This window comes from Gobius niger, assembly GCF_951799975.1.
Source record: "Gobius niger genome assembly, chromosome: 9".
In the NCBI taxonomy this organism is placed as follows: Eukaryota; Metazoa; Chordata; class Actinopteri; order Gobiiformes; family Gobiidae; genus Gobius; species Gobius niger.
The window spans coordinates 18,989,978-19,017,692 of record NC_136860.1 but is presented as its reverse complement, the minus strand read 5'-3'; the positions used below and the strand labels follow the sequence as shown (position 1 = coordinate 19,017,692).

The 27,715-nt window shown below is 40.8% G+C and overlaps 2 protein-coding genes across 3 annotated transcripts in view; one reads left to right on the top strand and one right to left on the bottom strand.

Annotated features, from left to right (window-relative positions):
- Window positions 1-756: 756 nt before the first annotated feature.
- dct (dopachrome tautomerase) lies at window positions 757-5,026 on the top strand. The gene is made up of 8 exons (XM_079563786.1): window positions 757-1,112; window positions 1,695-1,994; window positions 2,142-2,242; window positions 2,328-2,494; window positions 2,689-2,871; window positions 2,949-3,084; window positions 3,163-3,361; window positions 4,641-5,026. Exons 1-8 carry the CDS (start codon window positions 824-826, stop codon window positions 4,814-4,816), a joined length of 1,551 nt encoding a protein of 516 aa, XP_079419912.1. The 5' UTR covers window positions 757-823; the 3' UTR covers window positions 4,817-5,026.
- A 359-nt stretch (window positions 5,027-5,385) lies between these two features.
- Window positions 5,386-27,715, bottom strand: part of LOC306967996 (glypican-6-like) — a 98,856-nt gene continuing 76,526 nt past the window's right edge. For both annotated transcript variants that reach the window (XM_079563230.1, XM_079563231.1), the window contains 3 exons: window positions 11,858-11,994; window positions 8,987-9,162; window positions 5,386-7,023 (listed from right to left, as the gene is read on the bottom strand). In XM_079563230.1, coding sequence (XP_079419356.1) covers window positions 6,818-7,023; window positions 8,987-9,162; window positions 11,858-11,994 — 519 coding nt within the window. In that variant the 3' untranslated portion in view covers window positions 5,386-6,817. The remainder of the gene's footprint in view (window positions 7,024-8,986; window positions 9,163-11,857; window positions 11,995-27,715) is intronic.

The following is a 27,715-nucleotide window of genomic DNA, read 5'->3' as shown; positions in this document are numbered from 1 at the left end:
TCTTCTGTATCTAGCTGGTCATTAGGAGCATGCTTTATATTACTGGCAACAGGATAATCCAAAATGTTACAATGTATACCTTTAAGTTCTAGTTCTGGTTACTTTAAAACAACTTAACCTATTTTTAGTACTTCTTCCCTACGAATCAAATTCTTTTCCCTTATCATTTTACTAGTAACTGAATACAAAAAGATGCTCTCCATAGCAATTAAAGTCTTTGTCCGCGCTGCTTCCTGCTTTACAGCTTTTTACTATATTGAAATTGGATCAGAAAACCCCAGTCAAAACAAGCCTTGCAATGCGGGATTATTGTAATTCTCATTATGATGTTTTCGCAGATGTCGTGAAAGTACCACCACTCACATTCATCTGGGGACCCTTCGGTTTACCACAATAACACAACATTCTCCTTATCGCCACACACAAATCTAACTAATAACTTTTCAGGAACTCAGAGATCACTTGTTATCGTAGCTTTGGCACCACTCCACGTAGAACAAATGATTTGTGTTCAAAGAGTGTGCTCTCATTGTCTTCCCGTGGGCTATTTCTCCTCGCAGATTTGAGTGCGGCTCGCAGTCTAGTCAGGTGGTGATCACAAGACGGCTGGCCTAATCCCTCACAGTACAAAAGGGAATGCACAAATCAGTTTCTCCCTTAATGTGCGTAAAGCCCACTGGAACACATCATGATATGCCTCTAGTTTTCTCATTTAGAACTATTGCTGTAACTAATTTGGAAAACACACACGGGAGAAAGCGTGGTAAACTGTTTTCTACACCTCTCCCGGGGGAACTAATTTAGCAAAAAACAAAGCAAAAGAATGATTAGGTTTCTGCATCTTGGATTTCTCTTGCTGCTGGTGTGGACGGACCTTGCAGGAGCTCAGTTTCCCCGCGCTTGCTGCACAGTGGAGGGCATACAGACCAAGCAGTGCTGTCCGGCCTTGGGGTCCGATCCAGGGAACGTGTGCGGAGTCCTGACGGGGCGAGGGAGCTGCACTGCGGTCCGAGTGGACACCAAACCCTGGGGTGGGCCCTACAGCCTGAGGAATGTGGACGACAGAGAGAGGTGGCCCACCAAGTTCTTCAACCAAACGTGCAGGTGCAACGGTGAGGGGCGAGTTGTTGTGAAAATGAAAAAAAAACAAAAAAAAAGCTTAATGTGCTTAATGAGAGTTTGACCTTCCTCTACGAAGCGTCAATCTTGTACATCCAATTATCTGGGTAATCTGTTTTGTTTTTGTCTATGGGGAACGGACCAAATACTTTTTTCCTCCACTGTATAGGGTGAAATATTGAGAAACACACATTATATTAATATATATTTGTTTAAATACTTCAGGTACAGTTGGTAACTTGAAGAAAAAATAACATTGCTCAAGCAGTAAAAAAAAAAGAAGTTAAAAAAAGAACTTAAAATGCCCTGATTGTGGGGTGGATTTCTGATTGGTTTATGAAAAACTGATTTGGTATTTGTTGTATTTGTACATTTAATATTTGTGTTATGATTACAGCATTCAGTTCAACCAAGAGAGGCTTTTTATTACTCTTTTAATGTCAGTGGCTAAAAGTTTTTTTCTCCTTCCCGGGTATAAAGTGGTATTTTAACGCTAGTGCTTTTTAGTATAGTTTTAGCTTCTAAGAGCATAAAACACTCACATCACATCACAGCTATGTTGTGCTTCTGCTCAGGTAACTTCTCTGGCTTCAACTGTGGTCAGTGTAAATTCGGATGGACAGGGCCCAACTGCGACCAAAGGAAGGCGCCTGTGGTGAGGAGAGACATCCACTCCCTGAGCCCGGGAGAGCTGGTGGAGTTCCTGGATATCCTGGACCTGTCCAAGAACACGGTGCACCCAGATTACATGATCGCCACACAGCACTGGTTAGGCCTGCTGGGGCCCAATGGCACCGAGCCACAGTTCAGCAACATTTCCATCTATGACTTCTTTGTGTGGCAGCACTATTACTCTGTTCGGGACACGCTGCTAGGTGAGGGCTATACTTCCTTCCTTCTATTTTATTTATTCAGAAAAAGCTTCTTTTGTAATTTGACATTGTAAGATTGTCAGTTTTTTTTTGTGCAATCTGGGTGCAAATTTTTGGTTCACAAAAACACTATTGTTTCTTTTTCTATAGGTCCCGGTCGCCCATTCAGAGCCATTGACTTCTCCCACAAAGGACCAGCCTTCATCACATGGCACAGATACCACCTGCTCAGTCTGGAGCGAGATCTGCAGGTATCAAGGACATTTTCTCATTCTAAACGTGCTGTACGACGCGAGTACACTGTTGTCAGTATATGCTTGTACTACTGTCACACAGAGGCTGAGTGGTAACGAGAACTTCGCCGTCCCATACTGGAACTTCGCCACCGGTCGAAACGAGTGTGATGTGTGCAGAGATGACATGTTCGGGGCCCGGGACCCCAGCAATCCCTCCCTCATCAGCAGGCAGTCCCGCTTCTCCAGATGGGGCGTGGTCTGTAACAGGTACGGGCACTTCATACGCAAAATTGACTGGAAAAGAAAATATGAGCTCTGGCTGCTGTGAAAAATGAAAGTACGTTTATTGGTAGTGGTTATACTGCGTTGTGTAGCTAATGGTAACAATAGTGAGTGGTTGTAAGTGTGGTGACAGTGTTATTTGCTAGCATTGATGTAGACTCTCTTTTTTGAATCTCTAGTTTGGACGAATACAACCGCCTGGTGACTCTGTGTAACGGCACCAGCGAGGGCTCCATCCAGAGGGGGGTGATGGAGCAGGGCAGCAACATGTCCCTGCCCACCATGAGCGACGTGCGCAGCTGCCTGGGCATCAGGGACTTCGACAGCCCGCCCTACTTCACCAACTCCTCCTTCAGCTTCAGGTGCAGCAGCAACACATCCCACTGACACAGATCGCCTGTTACTATTCTTGCTCAATACTTCTCTTTGTATGTGGCAGAAACGCTCTCGAAGGTTACGAAAGACCAAACGGTGAACTGGATGAAACAGTCAACAACCTTCACAACCTGGTTCACTCAATGCTCAATGGCACTAGCTCCTTGGCTCACTCCGCTGCCAATGATCCGATTTTTGTGGTAAGAGTTACACTTTACAGGGACACAAGAATATACCTAAGTCTCTTTATCTAACAGATTGATACATTTTACATCCAGGTGCTCCATGCGTTCACCGATGCCATTTTCGACGAGTGGATGAGAAGGTTTGTCCCGTCCAACGCGACGTTTCCAGATGAGATGGCTCCTATCGGACACAACAGGGATTACAACATGGTTCCCTTCTTCCCTCCCATCACTAATGAGGAGATTTACATGTCATCAGAGCAGCTGGGGTACTCCTACGCTATTGCCCTGGGTAGGTTGAGTTACTTATTTTTAAAAGCATATCGCAGCCCAGTAATGTATTTACATGGTAACGACGGCAGCAACGAGAATGTATAATAAGCAAAAACACTGAATGCAAAATTTGACGATGGTAAATGTGTTGACATGAATTACATATTTTCTTTCAAGTGAAGGAGTATACTGGGTTTAAATGATCTCAGTTCAGTGATGACCCCATCCCGCAATGGCACTGACTTCATACATTCTACTCCCCGAGGATTAGTGTTCCATCTCTTGAGATTTATGTCTCGCGATGACATTTAAATCCTTTAAAAATATCTCTCTGTCTGGATGGTGTCCTAGAGTAGCAGACACTACATTTTTAATCTGGTTTTGTCTCAATAGAGGCTTCACAGGTAATGTTATGTAACGGCAACAGAAGCCATAGGAGTGTCAACTTTACATTGTTAATGTTTGTTTTGCCACTCAATTGACTCAGTGCATGTTTTGATCCTGTTTTGATCCAGCACGCCAAAATAAAAGCACACAGCTCGTCTCATTGATTAGTTCAGCAGGTACTTGCAGCATTACAAGAATATAATTAAATACACACATTTTAAGTCTTTTGTCTGTTTATAGTTAGGCAGAAAGTTAAACTAATGAACTGCTGAACTAATGAATAAGATGGTGCTTTTATTTAGGCATGCTGAATCAAAACAGGAAGTCACTTCCTGGGCGGCGTTGTTATGATTTGAAGTTGTGCACAGAGTCATTTCTGATTGTTCGGGGGCCTGGCATGTATAGAATGAAAATGATGCATGCCCTTTATAAAATTCAACTAATCTACCAATACACCCAACACTGCTGCCATAGTGGATTTTTTGGTAAAATGTAATTAGGGCAATAGAGTCATATTCATTGTGAAATGAATAGACAAATAAAATTTCGAATATGGCGCCACCGCCCTCAGAGGAGTTGTGGCAGTGTATCTGTAAATACAATTGTATGTATTATATGTATATGACTAAACCAACATTAACATATGGAGTACGTGTCTATAAATAGGCACAAAACTCTGCATACAAGTTGTGCAAAATGCTCTGACTGTTAAATGCTTAATAAAATTGTAACAAAATTGGCAATTCTCAATGCCACACTAGACCTAAGTGCACCCTTAGGTCTAGTGTGAAACGAGTGTGAAACGTCAGTGCACTCCCCTGTTGCTAATGTCTTTCTGAAAAGTGAATAGCACATTGTTTTTTCCCTCCTGAGCAGCAGCCTGCCTAACTACCTCCTGTTGTCCACTGCAGAGGCGGACAGTGGCTCCCCAGTCATCGTGCTGGGCTCCACTCTCGGGGGTGTGTTCATCGGGCTCCTGGTGCTGCTGCTTATCTTCGGGCTCTACAAGCGTCAGCGCAGAAACACAGGCTTCGAGCCTCTGATAAAGGCAGACTTCACCAACAGGAAGTACACCGAGGAAGCCTAGATGACCCCATTCACCAGGAAAAGCTTGTGTCATGTCACTCCAGTAAAAGATTGAATATGTTAATTATGTAAATGAATGAAAGTCTAAAATGTATTCAAAAGACAATCATTTTTTATCTACTTGAAATGTAACTTTTATACAAAACTATGATTCAGAGATGTAATTATTATTTCACAATCATGTTTGGTAGTAAATGACACAGCTATCAACAGCGGTAATTTCATTCTTTTATTGCAAAAATATTAGCATTAAAAGTTCAATGATACAAAACATAAAAAGGGCATCTTTTCAGATTACTATTCATAATAAAGAATCTTTTCAGTGACACATGTGACTTCAGTTTTGTTTTGTCAATGGCAAACATTAAAAAAAAGCTTTAGTTGAACTGTTGGTGGCACAACGAATTACACAATTATAGACCAAAATCAATTCAGTAGTTCATTTTAAAAAGAGAAACCTATAGAGATATTTGATACGTGCCATTTTTTGTCAAGCATTTCTTTTTAATTGTGATGATTATGCAAAAATGACAACAATCCTGCTATAGATTCCTAAATGTACCTATCTTACACATAACTCATAATCGTAGCAATCAAAATTATTTATGTTTCATTTCGAACAGGACCTCTGAAATAAATGTATTTTCCCACAATATTCGTATTAGTTCATAGTGCTGTTTAACAGACGGACATTTTGAGATGGTCAGTGGTACGTATGGGCGGGTGACTTGCCCCTCTCTCTCCCCCCACACACTCTCTCCTACTCTCTGTGTGCCCGCCGCAGTGAGGGCGTCATCCGAGCGTTCAGCCCTGACCACCATCCACACATTCTCATTTCACAGGTGACTGTAGTCTGCTCCGAGCCTGTCCGTGCCGCCGACATAACCATTCAGGCTTCACAGATAAATTTAGGGACCCTTTTCTTTGCATTTTCCGGGAACTACTGCATTCTATTCCGTCCTCATCTCTCCCTTTTAACAAACTGCTTAAATACATTGAGAGGGAAGTGAAATTAGTTGTTGTAAGGCAAGATTCTGGCATGACGTTGTTCGGTTATGGGGTTTCTGAATGGTTCAACATGCTTTTTACTGACAGTGTTAATGTGAGAAACAATTTAAGCATCATTTTTTTGTAGACTATTGATGCAACTGTACAGTACTTTTTAAAGAATATTCAAGGATATGCTTGGAAATACAGCTCGGAGTTGGCTTGATGAACATTGTTACAGAAATGTCATCATACAAAGGTTGTGCTGTGGAGAACCCCACTTTTCATGTCACTGCAGTTTTACTATGGAGTTAACAACATTAGGTGCTGTGTTTTGTAGACAGTGGAAAGGCAAGAGTCAAGGCAATAGAAAGTGAATATGAGAAGACAGCCATTTCTGTATTTTTTTTTTTTTTTTGGACAATGTTTTGGTAAACTGGAAGGATAGATAGAAGCAATGCAGATCCAGATTATATACTGTTGAAATCAGACATTGTTAGTGTGGAATATCAACATTTCGGCGTAATGAAAAAAAAAAAGAAAAAAGAATGGCACGTTGTATAATAACCCTAAAAATGAGCAGAGATGACACTGTATTTTTTGTACTTGTTGACAAATATTTTAAAAAATATATTAGAACATACTGTAAACTTATTGTTCCTTCATCAGGTGCATCAAAACCACATTCTCAACAACACACCACTTTTGCATTATAGAAAATCAAAGTGCGTAATATTTTTTCCCCCACATGGACACCTACAATATGACCAGCCTGAAGTGCAAGGCTTTTCCCTCCAGTCTCTGAAGCAGCAGAGTTCATTAGGTCGACATCAGCTCGTGTGATGAAGTGATGCCACAAAGTGGAAAATATGGCACAGCTCAATCTTTGGGAAAACTGGGAACTTGTTTTCAGAGCAGACTTCAGCCTTAAGGCTCCTCTGTCGCTCCAATTTGCCTCCGTACAAAAAACTGCAAAAAGAAGAAAGCTATTCGAGCGAGGCCATATACTCCTGCATTATCTCCATTGTCGCTGAAGTGCCAGAGCTGACAGGGCCAGGGCGGTTGGCAGGGCGACCGGAGGCGTGTGGAGTGGGACAGAGTTGCCCATGGGCCCACTGCGGCCCGCCTCCACCACAGGCGCTTCAGACGCAGGGCTCTCCGACTCAGTGGGACAGTCCTCTGTGCAGCCACTGCCTGAGCCTGAGCCACTGCTCTCATCGCCTGCACCAAAGACAAAACATACACAGATATATATTTCATAATGTAGTCACACTGCCAAACATTTCACCAAATAAAAACAATAAAAAAGATTAGCATTGATTTGATCTTACATATGTTTATTGGTGAAAAATAACTAAAAAAATTAGGTTTGCATATAACTGGTCCTCTTTCAAATACTTTATTGTGATAACCCACTGCATAAATAGCATTGTCTGTTAAGCTGACCATTAGGAGAACTTTTGCATGCTTATATATCAGCATTTCACAACATCTTCGCAGCTTTTGTGTCACAAAAAACCTGGAAAGATTTGCAATGCAACATTAATTCCACTTCTTTAACTTTTGTGTTCATTTTGAATTTAAGAGATGTGCTGATACATCTTACAGTAGAGACAACCAAGTGTTGGATTTAAAGTGCATATGACATGTTTTAATCTTTTTGATTTAGGGTGTTTCAAAGGTTATGACTCTCGCTTTGCAAGTGCTCACGTGCAAAAGTGGAACAGTACAGTAGCAGAGTAATTTATGCGTTTTTTACTCAGGCAATTTCAAAATGCCCACAAAGGGCCATTTGCTATTTTTCAGCTGGCACTCGCTAGCGCCTCTCTTGATAAAGGACGTCCTTAGTTTGAGGAATAAAATATGTGGTGTTAATCATGATTTTATTTCAATGAAGTTGCAATTTAATGCTGAAAAATTTGAGGAAAAAACTTATTCTCATGTAATGTTTCATTTGTTTGCGGCAGAAAATGATATGATGATAACTTCTCATTATCTCATTACAACATCGTTGGCATGGCAACAGTTCACAGATTTTGGTAAGTGCTAGATGGTCTGCTCGGGAGGGAGTCTTGACAGATCTATCTTAAACCTATACTTGTCCCCACCTAATTTGTGTCATGAAATCTCAAGTTTAGTCCCCTTCAGACTATCTAGCATTAGCCAACAAAAAATGTTCACTTCCTGTCAGTGTCTAACAAGGTAAACATCACAAAAAATGTCAAACCAAGGAAAGCTAGGGGGGAAAAAGGTATAATTGTGTTAATTATGTTATGTCACGATGTGGTATTAATCAAAATGTGAGCATATTGGAAACACAACAACACAAACCGATAGAAAAGAAAGGTTTGAAAAAAGAGGAATCAAAGAAATCAAAACATAAAAAGATAAAATCAGATTCACCAAAAGCAAAATGCACTTCACAAAGAAAGAGTATGGCATTCAAGAAACAAAGCTACAATATTAAATTAATATGAAAATACTGTATCTTGAACGAAGCCAAAAACATTTAAATATTTGTAAAAACTGTAAATACTGAAAGAGTTGAACGTTATGGAAATAAAAGAGAAATAAGAACCAATGTAAAACGATTAAATCATCTAAGGAGGATAGCTCTTCTCCCTAGTCTTTTTCATACATTTCATTGTCAGATTTGTTGTGTATTTTTTTAATGTCATGTTTGAATGAAATAATACATAAAATGGAGGGGGGAGGGGGGGGGGGGATTCAAACATCGTATATGCAATAGTTATCGCAATAGGAGGCGAGAAGCATCCACACTGCACTTCAAGTCTTTAACTGTGAATCAACTCCCATCATTTTGGCTGTCTAAAGGGCGAGCCACACACTTCAGCGAAATAGAAATGCTACTTGACTTATTACCTGATGAAGTCAAAATCTGAAATTCTCTCTGTGCTCGTCTCATCAGCACCGCTCCTGTCGGCTTCTCCGAACTAAATGAGCACCAGATGACATTATTATCTGGAACAGTGCCTCCCGCTCCTTCAGTGCCTCTTGTGGGCCGCTGCCGTTCATTACCTTCGCCTCAAGGTTAGACACCATTTCAAAGTAGACAGCTTATCAAGATGAGTGACAAATTGGTGCGTAACATCGCTGGGAGGGGGTTTAAAAATAGCCCCGTCTTAATAAAACACCTACATGTGGCGGCGAGTGTATGGCTTACCCGAGTCCTGGAAGTAGATGTCGTTCCCGTTGTAGGCGTTCTTCAGTTTATTGGTCATCACTCGTAAAGCCATGATCTGCTGTCTTATGAAGGTGTCTGGTCTTGTGATGTCCACGTCCACCTCGGGATTGCTCACCTGGTTGGTCAGTCCGTCCTTCTGCACCTCGGGGAAATACCTGAATCAATAAAACAGGATATTATCTTTAGTTTGGGGAAGAATTATTGTTTTGTTCTGTCGGTGTGAATGATTCCCTGGGGAAAGAGATCAAACCAAGCCGGGGCTAAACGTTTGACCTGATCACGTTGGCAATTTCTCTGGGGGAAAGATGTCAGCTGAACGCATTTGACAAAGAAAACATTCAGCAAATCAACTCATGGAGAGCGCTTTGTTCAAGAGGGGTTATTGTGCTTTATGCAGGTATTTGGTCTCAGAGATATCCTTATATTCACACAAAATCCGCATAAGCCCCTCCCATCCACTACTCTCTTGCTCCCCTTTGCTGCGCAGCTGTTTCAGTAATGAGTAAAAAATTAACAAAGTCTGTGTGGCTGTAGTGAAGTGATGGAGAGTGTTTTCACTTCCCGATGAGAGGATTAAGCTTAGCTTAGAGATCGAGTGGTTAGGAAAGCATTTCCTGGAATTGTTTATATTTGTTTCAAATATAATAATTTTACACAAAATCAAACCGACTACATATCTCTATATACTGATAAGTACTTTTAAAGCTCTCACAATGTAAGGGTTTGGGTGAGAGCCCTCAAGTTCAAGTCGCTGTGTCCTGGCCTGGTCCAAGGTGCATTGTTTGTACCACCAGCACAATGCTTGGTTATAAGCAACCTGGAAAACTATTCTGAAATTCTGTTTGAAGGTGAAAGAAGGAGAAGAACTATCACATTCTGTATTTGTCAGCAAGTCCTGTCAACAGATCTGTAACTAGTTCGGGAGACTATTGGTAAAGTAGAAGCCATGCAGTCTCATATCAAAAGTATAGTTTACAGTAGGACTTTCACTTGTGAGAAAAGGCCCGCACTCATTATAAAAAACGTTGTATGTCTTGTGAGAGCTTATAGTCGGTTATGCGTGGTAAAGGCTAATTTTCCAGGCAAAAATAAGCCGTATCTTTTTCTTTTTTTTGCGCTTCCTCATCTGCTTCCAAGCACTGTTTCGCTTCGTTATGTGCGCAATCATTTGAGTAAAAGACCCCAGTTGTAGAATCCAACAAATTAGCAAGATATATATTTATAAAGAAAAGAGAAAAAAAACTCATAAAGGCGCACAGCAAAAATAGACAGCAATATGAATAGGTTCTAACATTTGCAACCTTCAGGAAACATTAAGCCCATACATGCTCAAATTAAAGCATTTCCTTCCCCTCAATGATGCCACCCACAATAAATATATTCTTTTGAGGCAGCAATTCTCTCCAGTAAATTGTGCTCTTTATGCTTTAAGAATAGCATTGAGTGTTGTCTTTTGATAGTAAAGTAGAAATGAATGAAAATGACATAAACCAGTTAAGTGTAACCCCCATATTGGCTCTGGGCACATAAGACACTAGTGTAAATATTTCTTCAAAATATGATCAGATTAGCCGCGTAAAGCCATGCTGCCAGCACATCTGAATGTGGAAATTGCATAAAGAACACAATATTAATGGAAACGACGGTGAGGGTGGTGTTGGCTGTCTATGATGCAAACAATGTGTCAGAAAAGTTTGTTAACTGTGAGGTGAAAATTGAGAGAAACCTTCACGTGGCACCCTGCAAATGATGATTTAACAAATACAGCCTGTGAATCTGCTAACGATCACAGGCACAGGCTCCAGAGAACAGTACAGGTACTAACGTCAGCCGTGCATGAAGTCTCCTCATCGGTTGTACTGGCACGCATTTCTATAACTCTTTTCTCGTATACGAGGCCGCTTTATGTCAACTGCATTAATAAAACAGCGGTGCAAATACTACAATGCCATTCTATCACATTAGCTTCAGTGTGGTGGTCTGCGGTGCGCGACTCGCGGCCTTTTATAAGATAAGATCATTCTTTATTGATCTCACAATACAGTAGACAGCAAATGTGCCATCAATTAAATAGTAAATAGAGGTATTTTATTACAAATTAAAAAATATTGGGGCACAAAGTATAAATAACAAAAAATAAAAGTTAGAGCAGACTACAAAAATGTCAGCAGCGCAAAGCTGCCTGTGATACAAAGATTATTGCACACAGTTATTGCACATGTAGTTGCATGTAGTTTTGCATAGTAGTTATTGTACATGAGTTACTTGACAGTAGTGTTGTACAGTCTGACAGCAGTGGGGATGATGGACCTGCAGTAGAGCTCCTTCTTGCACCGAGGGTGTGTCAGTCTGCCACTAAAAGAGCTGCTCAGCTCCTCTACAGTCCCATGCAGTGGGTGGGAGGTGTTGTCCATGACTGAGGTGGCCCTCATGACCAGCTTGTTCAGTCTGAGCATGTAGGAACTTGATCTAGCCCTGGTGCTCATATATTTTCAGAGGTGGCACGTAACGTGAAAAGGTTAAGGACCATTGAAAATAAAGGAGGCTGGAAAATAGCGGCTGACACAGTGAGACTTGACTTTGGAGGTGATAAATGTTCAGGCTGTTACATTTGTTTTCTTATTGTCCTGACTTGGGTAGATGGATCTTTTTTTTGGAGCAGCTAAAAGCAAGCTAAAAGTTACATTCCTTTCTGAGAATTGGGGCAAGACAAAAAAAGCCAAATGCTTAATTCTCGGATCAGACGCACTGGGATTACTAGACTTTGGACTCTGCAACCTTTTGTCCTGGCCTGGTTTGACTCAGAGGGGTTCAGCAGTTTGCAGTTTGCCGTTTCTGTAGTAGCTGTACCTGCCCTTGGTGTGTCCATTCCAGCAGTCCTCATCACTGGAGTTCCCCTGCATCACTCTGTCTCCACCACAGTACATGTCGGGAAGATCAGACCAGAACTTCTTTGAGGTCTTGAGCTTCTCTTTTATGTCAGCCACCTACGGGACAACAGGGAGGTTAATGCATGGGGAAATCATGTCTTTTATATATTTACTGACAATACAAGACAATACTGAACAAACATAGTCAAAGCAAAAAGGACAAGAGTAAATTCCAAAAGATGTGAAAGAAATATAAGCAATGTAACTTTTGGTGAAAGGCACAATATAAAATAAAAACAAATACTCAAACAAATTCATTTCAAAGACTCACTCACATTTGGGTTGTAACCATAGTAGTTCATGGACTATTTTGAGAAACCTTAAACCAAATATAAAATACATAAATATGTATATGTAAAATAGTAACGCAATATTATGTATGTAAATGTTCTTCTGATAAACTTTTAAATACCAATTTTTAGTGTATTACTGAAGTGTTTTTATCCCCTGTTTTGTTGCGTTTTTGTTGCTCTTTTGATGCTTGGTTGAGGCGAGGGGTTAAGAAATGTCTGAAAACCTTCTAAACGCGCTGGAGTCAAATTACTTTCATGTTTTGCCTCTTGGATTACAGCACGGTAAGCTTCCTCACGTTACTGTACCATCATAACCTCCACAGTCAGATACAGACTTGACCAACTTCCCCTATTTCCTGTGTGGTGTATCATGGAAAACTATGCCCCCACCCGCTCGCAGCCATCATTTCAAAGCTGAATGTCCGACTTTAAGAGCCCTTTACATCTTGACCATGTGACACGGGCAGATATCGTTTGCGGACTTTGAGCCTGTTCAACAGCAATCTCTCATCAAACGCGCCCCAAAATTTGACATATCCCAGTGAGGCTGAGGGGAAAGGCCCGATAGCCATTATCTTGTAACGTCTGACTTGCTGTTGGCTTATGTGAAATTGTGGTGGACCTGAGCAGAACATGAAAGGTGCTGTAGTGAGTGTGCGACGCCGCTGTAGGCCCCGACACCGCTTTTGATGTGTTAATCCTGTCACAGCGATGCCAAAAGCCCAGGCAGAGCTCTGATACTGCCCACAGGGTCAGGGAATACAGGCAATGGGTCCGAGCATCGGCGCATGCATTAAGTTTACTTTACCCACGCTCACACAGTCATACATGCACTACTCTAGTTAAAATAGTGGGGTCATTATTGTTGAAAAAAACTATTTACAGTAGAATGTGTATACTTAGTGAAATAAGCTTTGCTTTACATTAATACATCGCTGGGTTTCAAGTGATATGAAAGTATTTTAAAGATGTCAATAACAGTTAATTCTGATGGGGTTGGCCATGTGGTACAATGAGATCATGGACTCCAGAAGCTTTAGTCAGGACCCTGAAGCCTTTTCATCCTCTCAATATACTGAATTAAAAATGATCTAAACAATTTGAATAACATGGCAAAATTGTTCATTAATTGAGCTGATGCAGTTGGGGACCCCGTTCTAGAACCTGAAAACAACCAATACTTCTGTATATAGAGTATAATTTTATACTTAGGGATGAAAAATGGATTTAAGAAAACTGTAAACAGATTAGAAATAGTTTATAAACATTTCAACATTCATATTATCAAGCTCCTTATTTAAGATTTTGTCTAAACCTTTCAGTGACAAAATCTGGGTAATTCTAGCAACGGGATTCCTATAGAAAAACATGAATCACTCTGAACACTGTGATGTCACCTCTAAGTGCAATTACCCACTTGGGCCACAAGATAGCACTATGCTCTTAACAACACAGCGCTGATGGAGTGCGTGTGTTTATGATCTGTCACCTGTCATCAATCCAGCTCTGTAATTAAACCCCTGACACCTTGGTGCATGCTCAGGTGCTGCTTGTTCTGACTTTCTATTCTTATTATAGTTGCCAACAGAAAAAGAAAAGGAAAAGAACAACACCATTTGATCTGCAATTGTTCACACGTAACAATATCACCTACGATCACATCCTGGTGACATGGTGTTAGATCTATAACATACTACAATGTGTTAGGCATAATTAATCTATACAAATGTATCACTGCTGTTCAACGGAAATATGATCTACAAACAATCATCCCAATGTGTGGATAAAACACAAGCATTGATTTAAATGCTTTACTGGTTAAAAACAAGCAAACAAACTAAAAACAAACATCTACTACAAACATCAGCTACTGTATATCAGGTCCTCATCCAAATGCGTTATCTTAATGTTCCATTGCAAAAAAATCTGTCTCACAGAGCAATTAAGCCGGACCAACACCTTAGATCAGTCCTGGAAATAACCACTGTTCTCACTGATGTACAGTTTACTTTGTCTGACCACCCCCAAACTGCAGTATGGTTGGCCCAGCCCTCTGGAGAGTGTAAAAACCCAAAGCGGTGGTTCAAAGCAGTTTGCCCACACTTGCTAGAGCAGATGAAACTTGTAGAGTCAAAGAATAAAAGTACACATTTTCACCACTAGATAGAGTTGAGAACTAGAGCAATGAACCCCAGAGAGTGTAGCAAGTGTAAGTTTAACTTTTTTTTTTTTTCCTTTCATGTAGCTATACAGTAAGATAATGCTTTGGGGTCTCCAGCTTTTGCCCTGTGATCTACTTTTACATAACGGAAACAGAAATGGTAGAGAGCAACAAATGCTACAAAGGTATGGGGACTTAGGTGAGGTTAGGAAATTTTATACAAAAGAAAATGGCTTGAGTTTACTCATTATACTTTGCTGTATTTACAGTTTGCAGATTGAGGCGTATGTAGAAATGTAAAAAAGTCTTAGGAGAACTGCTTGGTCAGGGCTGGGGAGTTACTGCAGCTCCTGAGTTACTGGTAGTTTCATACAAAGCCAAGCAAAAATGAAATACTGTGATTGTTACTTTAAAAGACACCTTTTTGCACTACTAATAAACTTGTTTACCTTAATAAATCCTTTTCGTAGCCCGTCTGGGGTAATACAAGTGTTAATGGGATGATTGGGGGGTCTTTCATCTCCCTCTGGTGTCTCTGGCCAAAAACAACCACACTTGCAACTTGGCTGCCACCGGGTCAGAGGCATAATACACACTAATGGAATCACAAAGAAGAAGCTAACAGGCTAACGGGCAAAGCTAACTGCGGGCTAGCACCAGTTAAACAGTATTCACAGCCAAGTTTGAGATCATTTTTTTCCCCCATTGTGTAATTGGATGTACAATATCCCTCTCTCCCACTGTCTTTTCTGTCAGTGTGGTATTTACTCTCACGGACAATTAATGAGTAAAAAAATTGTAATATGCTACGACACCTGCAGTGGCGCTTATGGCCTCTGGGCGCATGAGTTACTTAGTTCTGCTTTAAATTATTATTATTTTTCCATTTGTATTTGTATTGTATTGTCTAAATGGAAATAGTGAAGTTCTCCCTGGCTGTATTTTTCCTCATTTGCCCACAGCGTGTTTGCTGCCTGTCATAAGCCATGTATTACTTCATTGTGTTTCCCTTTTTACCCTCACCTTCCTCACCCTCTCACTGTCTCTCTCTCTCAGTCTCGTCGTCTTTCTCTCACTGCTGCAGCTCTAAGTGAAAAATGAAGATTTTGTGCCTGCATGGCGCTGACCAGCGATCTGGCAGCATGCGCCACGTTCTGAGGTGCTTAGTGAATAAAACCTTTTTCTGTGGTTCTACTGTGATGTTTGGATGCCCCTCATTCACCTGTTCCATTCAAAACGTCAAGACATTTTGAAAGGATATTACAGTACCGTCAGCTTTTTTTCTCTCAGTGGTTTAGTGCTGGCATTTTTGAGGCACAAAAGAACAATAACGCTGGTCCAGTTTGCAAAGCCAAACAAAACAAGGAACATGCATTAAAGCATCCGAAAGTAAAACTTAAATATGGCTGTTGTCGGGCAAAACAGATTTCTCCATCATAGTGTACCAAATTCATCAAATGAACTTCGTTATATTATCGGTGTAAGACATCAGGCATGTGAGTCCATTTGAGCACATGCTGACCTGATCTAAAAAAAATAATTGCATTCATGTATTTTTGAATAACCCTTGCAATAGCCTCGGATCATCTTTGCGTTGCTAGTCTTAACAATATTGCATTTCAATTTGCGCCTTTATTCTTAAGAAAGAGGATGAAGCAGCACAAGCTCTTCACAGTCTTGACCTTCCGTGCTCGTCTTTTCAAGCCAAACTATTTAATTCTAAAACGTGTACTTTCCCTCCATAAATCTTAGTTTTACACAGACACAAGGAACAAAGTGGGTTAAGTATCTTGCATGAGGACACATCTGCATCACAATTGGAGCCTCTGACCTTCAGATCAGTAGGCGAAGGCTCTACCAACTGAGTTACCGCCAACCTAGTTCACAAACTAATAGGATTTTAAGAGCTTGGCCCCTAACTAAGGCATTAACCACAATTGTAGATGTGGTGCACCAACCAAAACTCAACCCAGTTGTTCTGTCGAGTTCAAGGAGTAAGTGCTATGTCAGTAGCGACAACACTGTCAATTCGGGGGAAGTTGTTTGTTCCACCGATGGAAGGAGTTGGAATCAGTTTCATTCATTCATTTACTCACATTTGGATAACTTGGATCATTATATCACAATTATCTTGTTCGCCAAACCAAACCCGACATGAAACCACAACAAAACACCAACACAATGGATTCAACAATGCAGCATCATACCAAAGTTATTCATCATCTACAGTTTAATTACGTATCGGTAAATCATCACATTGTTTTCTATTCTTCACAAATGACATTGTGGGCATCTTATATTGACAGTGAAGAAACGGCTGCCGACATATGCTGGCATGTTTACTGGGAGTTACGAGACAATCATGTTCGCCGAGTTAAGACCGTGTACAGATCCTCCCATTGTTTACGTATTTTTGCTTCTGTCTCATCTGTTCCCGCGCTGCATACTGATGCGAGTGCATTGGACTGAACAGGGCCGGTGAGCTCGGACGCCCTTGCCTTTTCCCCAGATCAAACGCTGACGTGTCACTGGCTTTTGAAACTGCAGTCACATTCATTCACACGGAGTAAGCAACATGCATTCTTATCTATTGATAGGCTCCGGCACTCCACAATAGGAGGTCTTTTCTAACTTTTCCTTTCTAGGGAGGACTTTGTAATGGCACTGCAGTGTTGTTGCTTTTTTTTAAATCCTTGGGGGGTATTTCAGAGGTTCAAAATCCTATAGAATCCAGAAGGGACATGCATGTTGGTATTTGCGATGCCAGGCTATAAATAATGATCCAGTAAGCATATTGTTTTTACTATTACTTACTTCTATATTTTGTTCCCAAAACTGCATGTTTTTTGTATCAATTTCAAAGTTCACATTTGGGTAGAGTAAATTGTTCCTCTATCTTAACCTCTTACCCCCCACCTTAACAATGTGCATTTTCTCAAGTTCGGCTTTACCCAAATCTAAAAGCTTCTCGACTGGAGCTCATAGCCAGTGTGATGCCTATAGGCCAGTGTAACGCCTCATTTGAAAGCTAAGACCTACACAATGGACTCAACTTGCTGGAACATGTAGGGGGAGAAAAATACTGAATTTTAACATTTTTAAACTCTGCATAGTCCCTTTAACAGATTAGACCTAAGTAGTGACTAGAAGAGACGCCATCCTTGTGAGTTTTAAGCAGTCTACAGCTAACAACTTCGGAGAGCGTGATAATAAGCCTAGCTCATGCATTAATCTAGTAATTTTATGTATGGTCCGTTCATTAAAGATTTCACGTTTTCTCTTTGCTTTTACTCCTACTTTTGAAGTCCTTTAAGTAAAAAAAGAACTTCAAAAGTAGACGCTCTTTTGAAGTTCGTTTTCACTTCAAACAGACATTAGATCCAATATTGTATCTATAATAAATACAATAATGCCCTTGTTAAATATATTTAAGCTTTCAAATCCCCGAGGTTAGGCTAAAAGCGCTCTTCTGCTGACACTTACCCTCAAAAGAAACCACCACACAGTCCTCAACAACATTCTGCACGCACCCACAGATCCTTACCACTTCCTATTCGATCATTGTAATGCCAGCAATGCCATTTTCTCGCTAACGCACACATACGCCACTGAGAAACCAAATTAGCGATTCGCTTTTGTGTTTTTTTTCCCAGCAACTATCTGCGCCTGACACTGCTGCACATATCCCCACACAGCCAGCTCAAGCTAAATTAGTTTGTGTTCAATCTAATCATAGTCCAAAGCAGCGGGTCTTCCCACTTGAACCGCAAGGGCATAGACAACTCCACCATCAACTTGTTTTCCCTGACAACCGCTCTCCTCTCTGTGTTAAAATTTATTTTTTCCTCACTTGATATGAACGCCGTATCCTTTCGCTGCATCTCAATTACAGAGGTCAGCGAGTTGTTGGTCACCCTTCATTCCAGACGGTCTCGCTCGCTCCCCGCCTCCTTTACCCCCCTTCTGCTGACCAGTGACCACGGCCCTGACTGGCAAAATAAGTTTCTCACAACAGAATAAGAATATCTCGGTCGCATCGTCACGTTGCTTTTCGGGATCTGTGTTGAACTTACAAGATGTCTGAAGTGGTCACAGCGCTTAACGGTTGTCAGTGTCGAATGTCAGGACGCGACAGCGCGGCGAGTGCGCACACACATCCACAGGGCACCGTGGTTATTCTAGTGATTAGCAGCTCATAAATCTGTTCTCATTGGTCATAAAAAGTCACAGACTCTCTCGACCAAGACCTGCCATCTGCCTGTCGAACTGTTTTGTCGCGACGGAAATCTGTGGAGTAGAAATAATATTTGCAAATGACTAAATGACCTCAAGGCTAATGCTTTGTGTTCAGCGGTTGTTCGACCTCATGTCATGGGGACCAATGTTGACTTGCGTGAACTACACCACACTTAATATAAGCTATAATATAATGTAAGAATGATTTAAGACAATATATTGCTCTTAACATCACACTGCATATATTTTGTACTTCCACTTATTCCGCTCTTTAGCCACAGTGAAGTGTTTACTTGTGGTCCAAACCCATTCCAAACTTTCTACTGTCATTCTTAACCCTTTATAGCCTGGCTAACGCCAGACTAAAATCACAAGTGATGTTTAGTCTGGGGACCACCAATTCATTTTCTCGTAGGAGAGGTGTGGTTTACGATCGTCCATAGCCGTTTATTGGCCGCAACGAATGTCTATCATATACGTAGCCACAGCCAATCGTATCATCGTAACAGATGACGTATGACGTACCCGCTGTAAACTTTTGAGCTAAACTATTTAGAGCACGGTCTAAAGCTTGATCGAAATATGGAGTCGCTGCTGTCATGTTGGATCTGTAAATACAATTAAAAAAAAAAAGTTTTATCCATAAATAAACTACAAGCTTCCGTATATTGAATAGCACGTCATCGTCTTGCCGTCCCTCCTCGTTCTGTGATTTGTTCCCAAATCCATTTGAAAATTTCGGCCATGGTCCCCAGGCTTTGCAGTTCGAAATAATTCGAGCGCACACAGCAGCATGGTGTTAGCCAGGCAAAACCCTTTATAGGGTGCTCATTGAAATACTTTGAAATAAAATTGAGAGTGTTACTGGGAAACATAACACAAAGTTTAGTTCTGTTGTAACATTTTCAACATTTTTCATTATCATGCAGAAAATCAATGTGATATAATACAAAGGTTTATATATAAAATATACAAAAAGTATTTTCAGGTCTCGGGGGGTGCTGGTACCCAGGAGACATTGTGTTTTGTGATTTTCATGTTTGATGTGAATGATCACACGTCATAGGCAAGAGTGTTTGTAATGTGAGTGTGGGCGGGGTCAGTCACTTCCAGTACTGTTTGCCTAAAAATTTGACAAAAAATGACCTTTGGCAACATAAAAACATAGTCCTAGGGTTTATTGTTTTTTTTTGGTCAAGAAAACACTGTAAGTATGAATAATAGGTGCTACGGGCATGTCCAAATATGGACAAAACGAATGAACTTTAGGACTATTAGGATAAAATATGGTTCCTGCCTTTCATGCTGCAATTTCACTTATTTCACTACGTCCTCCATAACCAACACATATATCATCCCTTATTATTCACCAATGTAATGTGTGAGTTTCATCAACTAACCACGGTTAGTTTTCAAGTTATGTGAAAAAATGTACCATGACTTTAGCCAGACTTGGGTCTTTTTCAGACTTCAGAGAAAACAGGAAGTTGAGAGTGTGACCGGTCTCTGCTGATTGGTCAAATGCCACAGTAGTGGGATCTGTGATGTAGGGTGATCTCTTCTGATTGGCTTCTTTACCTTATACTGCTGTGCAGCAGGGAGGCCATATGTAAAGTGTGCGGAAATACCGCACTACAAAGGGTTAATTCTATACGCATATTTCATGACTTTCAGGGAGCTTTGGATGTTTTAAGCATTTCTAAACCTGGGGCATGTGTACCACTTTTTTCTGGTTTGGACAAGGTTTACACTCAGATTAAACTTATTTTGGCAAACTTAGACCAGCCTTACTGTAGTAATGATTTGATCCTTATCTAGGCCTGGTGTCACTTGAAGTGTAAAATATTTTATGGAATGGAGCTTTGTGTGAAAAGTTTGAGAACCCCTACTCTCGAGTATCTTTTTTTTTTTTTTTTTGCTTTTCTCCTAGCTTTGTAAATATAGTCCTTCTTCCATGACTTCATGCAAAAACCCATCTGTTTATGTGGCAGCGGCCGGGACCCGGGGAACCAAAGGGAACTGGTTTAAAGTGACAGTGCAGCGGTGCTTGCAGCTGCCAGGCCCAGTGCCATGTGTTCATGACAAACCCCATTTTTAGCCCTATGATTCTGCGGGACTTTGTTGAACAGTCAGCCCAGAAGACGCCCTCCTTGTTTTCCCCCCGTGATTACAGCAGATTATGTCCCGCTGTAAACCTGCCACGGTACATGACTCTGACATGATTTGACACAGAGGTCTCCGTTAAGGTCTGGCCCTGACAGGGCAACACTATATCACTGTTATGTGTGCCACTGACAGCTCTGCCGGTGGACAATCCTGCTACAAGCTTCAAGGAATGGATGCTTGACACAAACGTTAGCAACTACTGAATTTGAAGCTTTTTTTTCTTCATCTCTATGGTTTTCAGGTATTGACCACCACTAGTACGCCTGTGAAACAATGGAACATTTTACAGTATGATGACTTTTTCAGGAAGGGCCAAAGAAGCATCAAGGAGAGCAAAAAGCCTAGTATAGAATATATTTTAGGACACTTCTGAATTCAGCAAATTTCATAAATTATTTTTTTTTATTTATTATCCAATATGGACATAGCAATAACATTGGACGAACCAGAGGAATTGGTTAAAGTGGCACATGGCCTGATTTGAGCCACTGTTTGAGCTCTCTGGTAAAGATGTCAATATTAGTCTGCAGGTTCAGTCCAGAGGGAAGAGAGTACCACAGTGTAGTAGGTGTGTAGGACTGTCCGAAAGATTTTCTAAACTTTGGGGGGGCCACAATCCCCACTAACTAAGGCTCTGGTGGAAGGTCAGAGTTTCAATATACTAAAATTTACAAATTTTAGTATACATATTTGAAATGTGAAAATATTTAAAATCAAGCCACTGATTAGAAAAAACAAACAGACAGTAGAAAGCGACTCTTTTGCCACACACTTGTGGCTCTTTGGTTTTAGTGAAAGGTATTCTGATGGAGTCCTGGTTCTGTCTTCACAAAAAAAAAAAAAAATTAAGAATATTTAAGAATGTTTATTTACAGAATAAAGAAATGGCTGATTCTATTGAAAAGGTTGCAGACCTTCTCTCAGGTGTGAGCAATGTGATGGCAAGTGTTGTGACGTGGTGTTTGTCCGTATTGTAGCAGAGGTACATAATTAGATTTCCTGTTTTGTCACTTCGGCACTTGGCTCTAGGCCTCACTGACATCTTGTTCAATATTACATTTAATCACTTTGTTGTGTGACACCCTCGGGCCATAACTTTCTTCATTTTCAACTTGCTTTATAAGTGCTCAGAAATAATTCATCACACCTCTAATTGAATCTGACATTGAACGCTTGTGTGCTTGTGCAACGCTCGCTCGTTCACACAAATAAATGTTAAAAATAGCTATTGTTTCAATTACAGAGTTTCACAATACATTTAAGCAAGTTTGATCAGCGTAAAACATGTCACACTACAATAGCAATGGAATCAATCATGGTCGAGGTTCCTGTCACATTTGTTCGACTATCATAAATAGCTTGTGACACTCTTGTGTGCTTTTGCAGCTAATGTATTACGCTACATATTCAGAGAACCATTTAACACATCGCCTAAAACCATTTGTTCAGTCCCAGGTCGCTACGCGTTTAGGCAATACTCTTTGTCATGGTGAGGAGAACGTGGCTCAAAATGATCCCACAGTGAGGCCGAATGACAGAATATGGATGAAACAGCAGCGAGTTTGCGCATGGAGTTGGCCCACGGCGACGATGGTCCAACTCTGAAAAAGGGAGATGATTAAAGCGCACCTCTGCTCAGTGGAGAACAGAGCAATCATGGCAGGCCCGGCTCTCCCGGTGCACCACAGTCTCTCGGGACTAGAGGGGCCCACAGTGTAATGGGACCGATGTTCCTCATTAACGTATTGACAGATATGAAAAGTAGCCAGGGTTGAATGGGAGCAGGAGCAGTGTATAAGGACTACATTTGAAATAAACTGGATTGACTTTACATAGAGTCTGGGGGCATGCTGTGGCGTTACAAATGTTAGTATTACTATATGCTAATATTTGTTGAACTGCATTGAAAATAGACAGCTATGCAAATGATCAAACTGCCACTGGAAATCACTACAACTAGTATAATAAAAAGTCAGGTCCCCTGCCTAAGAATAAACCTTCAGAAACCACCTTAACCTCTTAACTCCCACTGGAGCCGAGCACATTTAGCATTACCCAAATCTAAAAGCTTCTTGGAAAAAAGGGCCAAAATAGAGACGAAAACATATCAAAAACATAACCCGTGACAAAAAAGTGATGGAAAAAGTGACAAAAGCACAAAAACAAAAGCACAGAAAAAACAAACAAAAACAAACAAACACGACAAAATGCTTCAAAAATGCGGCAAAAACACAGCGACAACATGATAAAAAGAGTTACAGTCAGTTTTGTATGTCTTAGCTTTCAAATGAGGTGCCGTAAACTCCAGTCGAGAAGCTTTTAGATTTTGAGAAAATGTGCTCGATTAAGGCGGTAAGCAGCTTGCTTGCTTGCTTAGGACAATAAATATCTTTACAGTTCAATCTATTTTTGTTTTCTTTCGCACTTAATGAATGCTTTGCTTCGACACAAGATTTGGAATTATAATGCAAATACTGCAATGGTGTTTTCAGCAAATAATTAAACCCTCTTTCTTTTCTGTGAAGTGACTAGTGCTGCAGCTATGGGAAGTCTGAAGGCTAAGTGCAATGGCCAGAAATGAATCAGCAAGAAACAACTTTTTTAATTAAGCTCAGTGTATTCTTTCTTTCGTAAGTTTTGCCGTCTTCTTAATGGAATATGTCTTAAATACTAAGCACAGGAAAGTGTAATAAATGAATGAAACAAGTCTAAGGTTGTGTCCTAAGTGATGACATCACATTCTCATCAACATCGCAGTAAAAATAGACAATAAAACACAAATATAAGCATTTTAAAACATCCACACACCCACAATTCGCATCACAGCCTGTTGCTATTCACGCCTCTTACAATGCACATCGACTTATCCTTTCAGTTACCACACACACATGAGAAATCAACTTTAATTTCTAGAAAACCATATAGACGTTAAAGTGCGCCCAGATTAACACTATACTGCTTGTTGCACTCCCACACTGACTGCTATTTTCATCACCTTTATTTCCATTTTATAAGTGCAAATGCTCATTTCACAAAAGTCTCAGAAAGCTACATGATTTATTTACTTTATTCATTTGTCAAGGGCCATGCACAAGCAAATTAATCTCATAGGAGTGTGCACTGCAGCAAATGGAGTTGGAGGAGCAGGTATAGGCAGTAAACACTTAACGTCTGGAAATTGCCCAAAAGAACAGGGATGGAGCCCCGTATAGGTATAGTGACCACATGTTGCCAGTGACTCATCCGTAACTCGTCTGCCATGTAATCCTGAAAATTATATATAGTTTGTGTGAAACACTGTTAATTCTTTGTAGGAAAATAATAGGAGAGCAAGACAGGTTGCCAACAGATATTCCAGTCAGATGTTGCATTTCGTTTCTGTTAATTTAAATACTGGATCAAAATTATTCAGCCCTAACTTCAATATTTACAAAAGTCAAGTTCAAGCTGCAGTAAGAATGCATTTAAAATTCACAATAAAGTACTTCTGGTGCTAAAATGTAGAGGTCGACCTGTGATGTCAGCAAGAAGGGGGCGGAGTCATGTTTTGGGACCCTTTAGGTACCCTGAAGGTGTGAAAATGAGCTCTGAAAAATATGTGGAGTTTCTGACTGACCACTTTCTTCCATGGTACAAAAAGAAGAGCTATGCTGTGGGCCCACTGCAGCTGTTTCTGCTCGTGAGCATACAATGAATTGTTTAGGGGAGGCCGGATAGACGGTTTATGTTGTCCATAAACCTTGATGTTCGGGAGACTCCAGAGGCACCAGCAGCTTCAGATACCTGTTTGCTGCTTTGTAGCAGCTATTCTGTTAATCTGATGTATTTGTCCTCATTGTGCCTTTATCTGCACAAACCTGTGTATCAGCCAGAAATCCCTTATCAGTACGATGATTACGCTTCATCTTTCCTGAAATATCGAAGGTTTTCATACCTAGTCGAAGGCATTCAACTATTTCACGCTTTCATCAGCAGAGAGATCCTTGTTCTTTCCCTTATTGCTTGAAAATATTGGTCTGCTTAATAATGGTGAACGTCCCTTTTCAGTAGTTTTTTCCTTAACTGGGCTTAACTTGACAACTAATCATCCCAGCTGTCTGAGATTGATGTCAGTGATTCAAAGAGCCCTGAGACACAATACCTCCATGAGTTTCATTGAAAAATGTTTTTATTTTACCTTTATGGCACTGAAATACAATTTGCATAATAATTGTTAACGCAGTGCGTAGACCAGAAGTTTGAAAAAATCGGCCAGAAATATTGGTCAAAAACACCGCCTGAGCATATCGGCATTGGACAATAAAAATCCCCCAAAAATCGCCATTGGCCTAAGAAAAACCCATATCGGTCGACCTCTACTAAATTTTTATTTAAGCCACTCCATGTTGTAACCAGCAGAACATCAGTACAGTGTGTATGTGCTAGTGCATGCTTCAGCACTTACTGTACATTTTAATTGCCCAGCTAGGGATGAACGCAGAGAATTGAACTGAATAGTAAAAGCCTCTCCTCTCCCAGCTCATTAACACTTGTTTAACAAAAGAACTCGAGCCTTGACATGACGTCCACTTTGGAGAGCACTTCATATTTCATCCCGTTGCACACACTTAACAATGTTGACGTCGATTTGGGTAGTCGCTGACAACATTTGCTCTTGTTGTTAGCAGCTTTCTTACATCTCTTACAATTAAACAAGCACAAGTCGAAACAAGAGCAATTTGTTCTGAATATGAAGCATATTTCCAGACAAGCAGTAAAGCAACTGCCTGCTTTGTTAAATTTAGTCATATCAAACAATTCCCCGAAGTATTGCACCGCATCGGCATTTAGAGGTATTTTTATGTGGTTACAGAAAAATATGCTTGAACCTTAAGGAATCTTCATAATTGCATGTTTCAGGGCGAGTTGGCCGATATAAGCGCTTAGAGAAGAGGACTGTGGATAGGCTCACTTAGCTCCCATTAAGCTGTATCCCAAAAAAAAAAGTGTCCCAGCATCTTGACATGTTCCTGGACGGTGCGAGGATAATGCCAGGGTCACAGGTTTTTTTTTCTTTCTTTTTTTTTTTAGGGAAAGGAGTGGTTGTATGCTACTGACTTTGCAGGAAAACCACACAGGGATGATTCAGCCAGCATTTCCGACTGATCTCAGCTAAGAATACAGAGAATAAAAGTGGCCCATCTGCCTGGGCTGGATAAATACTTCATTTCAGGCTTCAAAAGTGCAGGTAAATTGCATGGGGCTGACTAAAATTAGTGAATGTTAAAACTGAATGGACAAAATTTAGGAAAAGATTATTATGTTCCTGTTATATTATGTTAATAATATGTTAAGCTGCAAAAGGCCAGCATTGGATACTTTTTGTGAATGCGATTAATGTCATTGTATGTTATGTGTACAATACAGCCTTTTCTCTTGTTTGGAGTCTTATAAACATGACATCTCTTATTTTCCATCAAAGCTTTTCAACAGGCTGTTCCACGCTCGGCAGTCTCAGATGGTTTATGTTCAAATATTCAGCTCAAGAGGGCCTAATAAAACAACACTCAATTCAACAGCACCAAACTTGTTACAAATGTCAAATTAAAAGCTGCACCTCTTATCTATAATGTGCCTGTGAGTCTGTCAGTGCGCGCCCCTTCATCCCCTCTTTGGACTTTCAAATCTCCATTTCTCGCCTGCTCTGAGGGTGTGTGCTCCGACAGAATGTCAGGCAATTAAACAGTCATGGCTCATTGAGCTGGAGGTGTGCCTCCATCCGAACTCCTCATTCAAAACACAAAGAATCTCATGCCCCGTGCGCCTTTCTACTCGCAATGTTAGGCTGTAAATGCAGACGCAAAGTTTGTATCCAAGAGCACTTAAAGCTATTGTCAACTTTCTACAGGCTGAACAGAGTCACTGTCACGGGCAATTATCTCAGTGAGCGAACGCAGTTTACGCAACAACAAAGACGTGGTCTCCCAGGGAATGCTGCTGTGCCCCGCTGCAGTGTAAAGCTGCTCCAATCTTATGATCCACTAAGCACCGGGATACAAGACTCAAGACTTTACACCTGCTCCTAATATCAAGCAGGCAGCCGTCTGCATGTCTGCAAGGTGAACCAGGACAAAGCCTTCAAGCAACAACATGTTATTAAGAATGAAGGTTTTTCCATTTCTCCATCATACAGCAAAACAAAGACTTATTACCGCTCTGTGACGGTGCTCACACAGTCCTAGCATTAAGCACAATGTGTTCAGTAAAAGAATATGATTAATAATCTTGAAACAATGTCTGAAAAAGCAGGTTTCTCCAACAATACCTGCTCATCATAGTGCTGGTGCTAAATTCATCCTAGGTGTTGAATAGGGGCCATTTTTTTTCCATGTCCAACTGGATGCAAAAATTGTGAGTCAGACTGAGCCTGAAGATAAAGCAAGAATTTCTCTCATTATGAACCCACTAAACCCCTTTACAGAACATTACCGAAATGCCAGTACGTGTGCCTACCTGCAGCCACAGTGAGCAGCAGCCCGTCCTGAGATCTCATGATGGACTTTTTTTTTACCCAGGTATCTCCCTGGTAGTTATCATACTTATGTCAGGAATAGGTTCTGTGTGGAGACTGAGCATGCAGACTAATTAGCTTGTTATTCATGAGCCGTCTGGAGCCTTCATGCCACTGCGCCACAACAGCAACACCAGCTGCATCTCCCTGCACCGCGAAAGCCCCTCCGCCGCGTCGGTTTGGACGGCTTCCTGCAGGACCTGACTCTATTAGCAATGGCAATGAGCCCCTATAATGGGACGTGTCAAGAATAGACGTGAGCAAGGTGGTTTGCGCTGAATCTCCTGAGGACCACGCGCAGCCGCCGAGAACATTGTGGCATGTGTTCAACAATCCCTGTGGCGCAACAGATTCACTCTAGTGTTAAACATT

Bases quoted from the DNA above. Each gene is read 5' to 3' on its own strand.
- dct (XM_079563786.1), top strand. From the start codon at position 824: ATGATTAGGTTTCTGCATCTTGGATTTCTCTTGCTGCTGGTGTGGACG. The intron at 2,495-2,688 runs GTACGGGCACTT...TTGAATCTCTAG, and splicing joins TGGGGCGTGGTCTGTAACAG to TTTGGACGAATACAACCGCC. The intron at 3,362-4,640 runs GTAGGTTGAGTT...TGTCCACTGCAG, and splicing joins CTCCTACGCTATTGCCCTGG to AGGCGGACAGTGGCTCCCCA.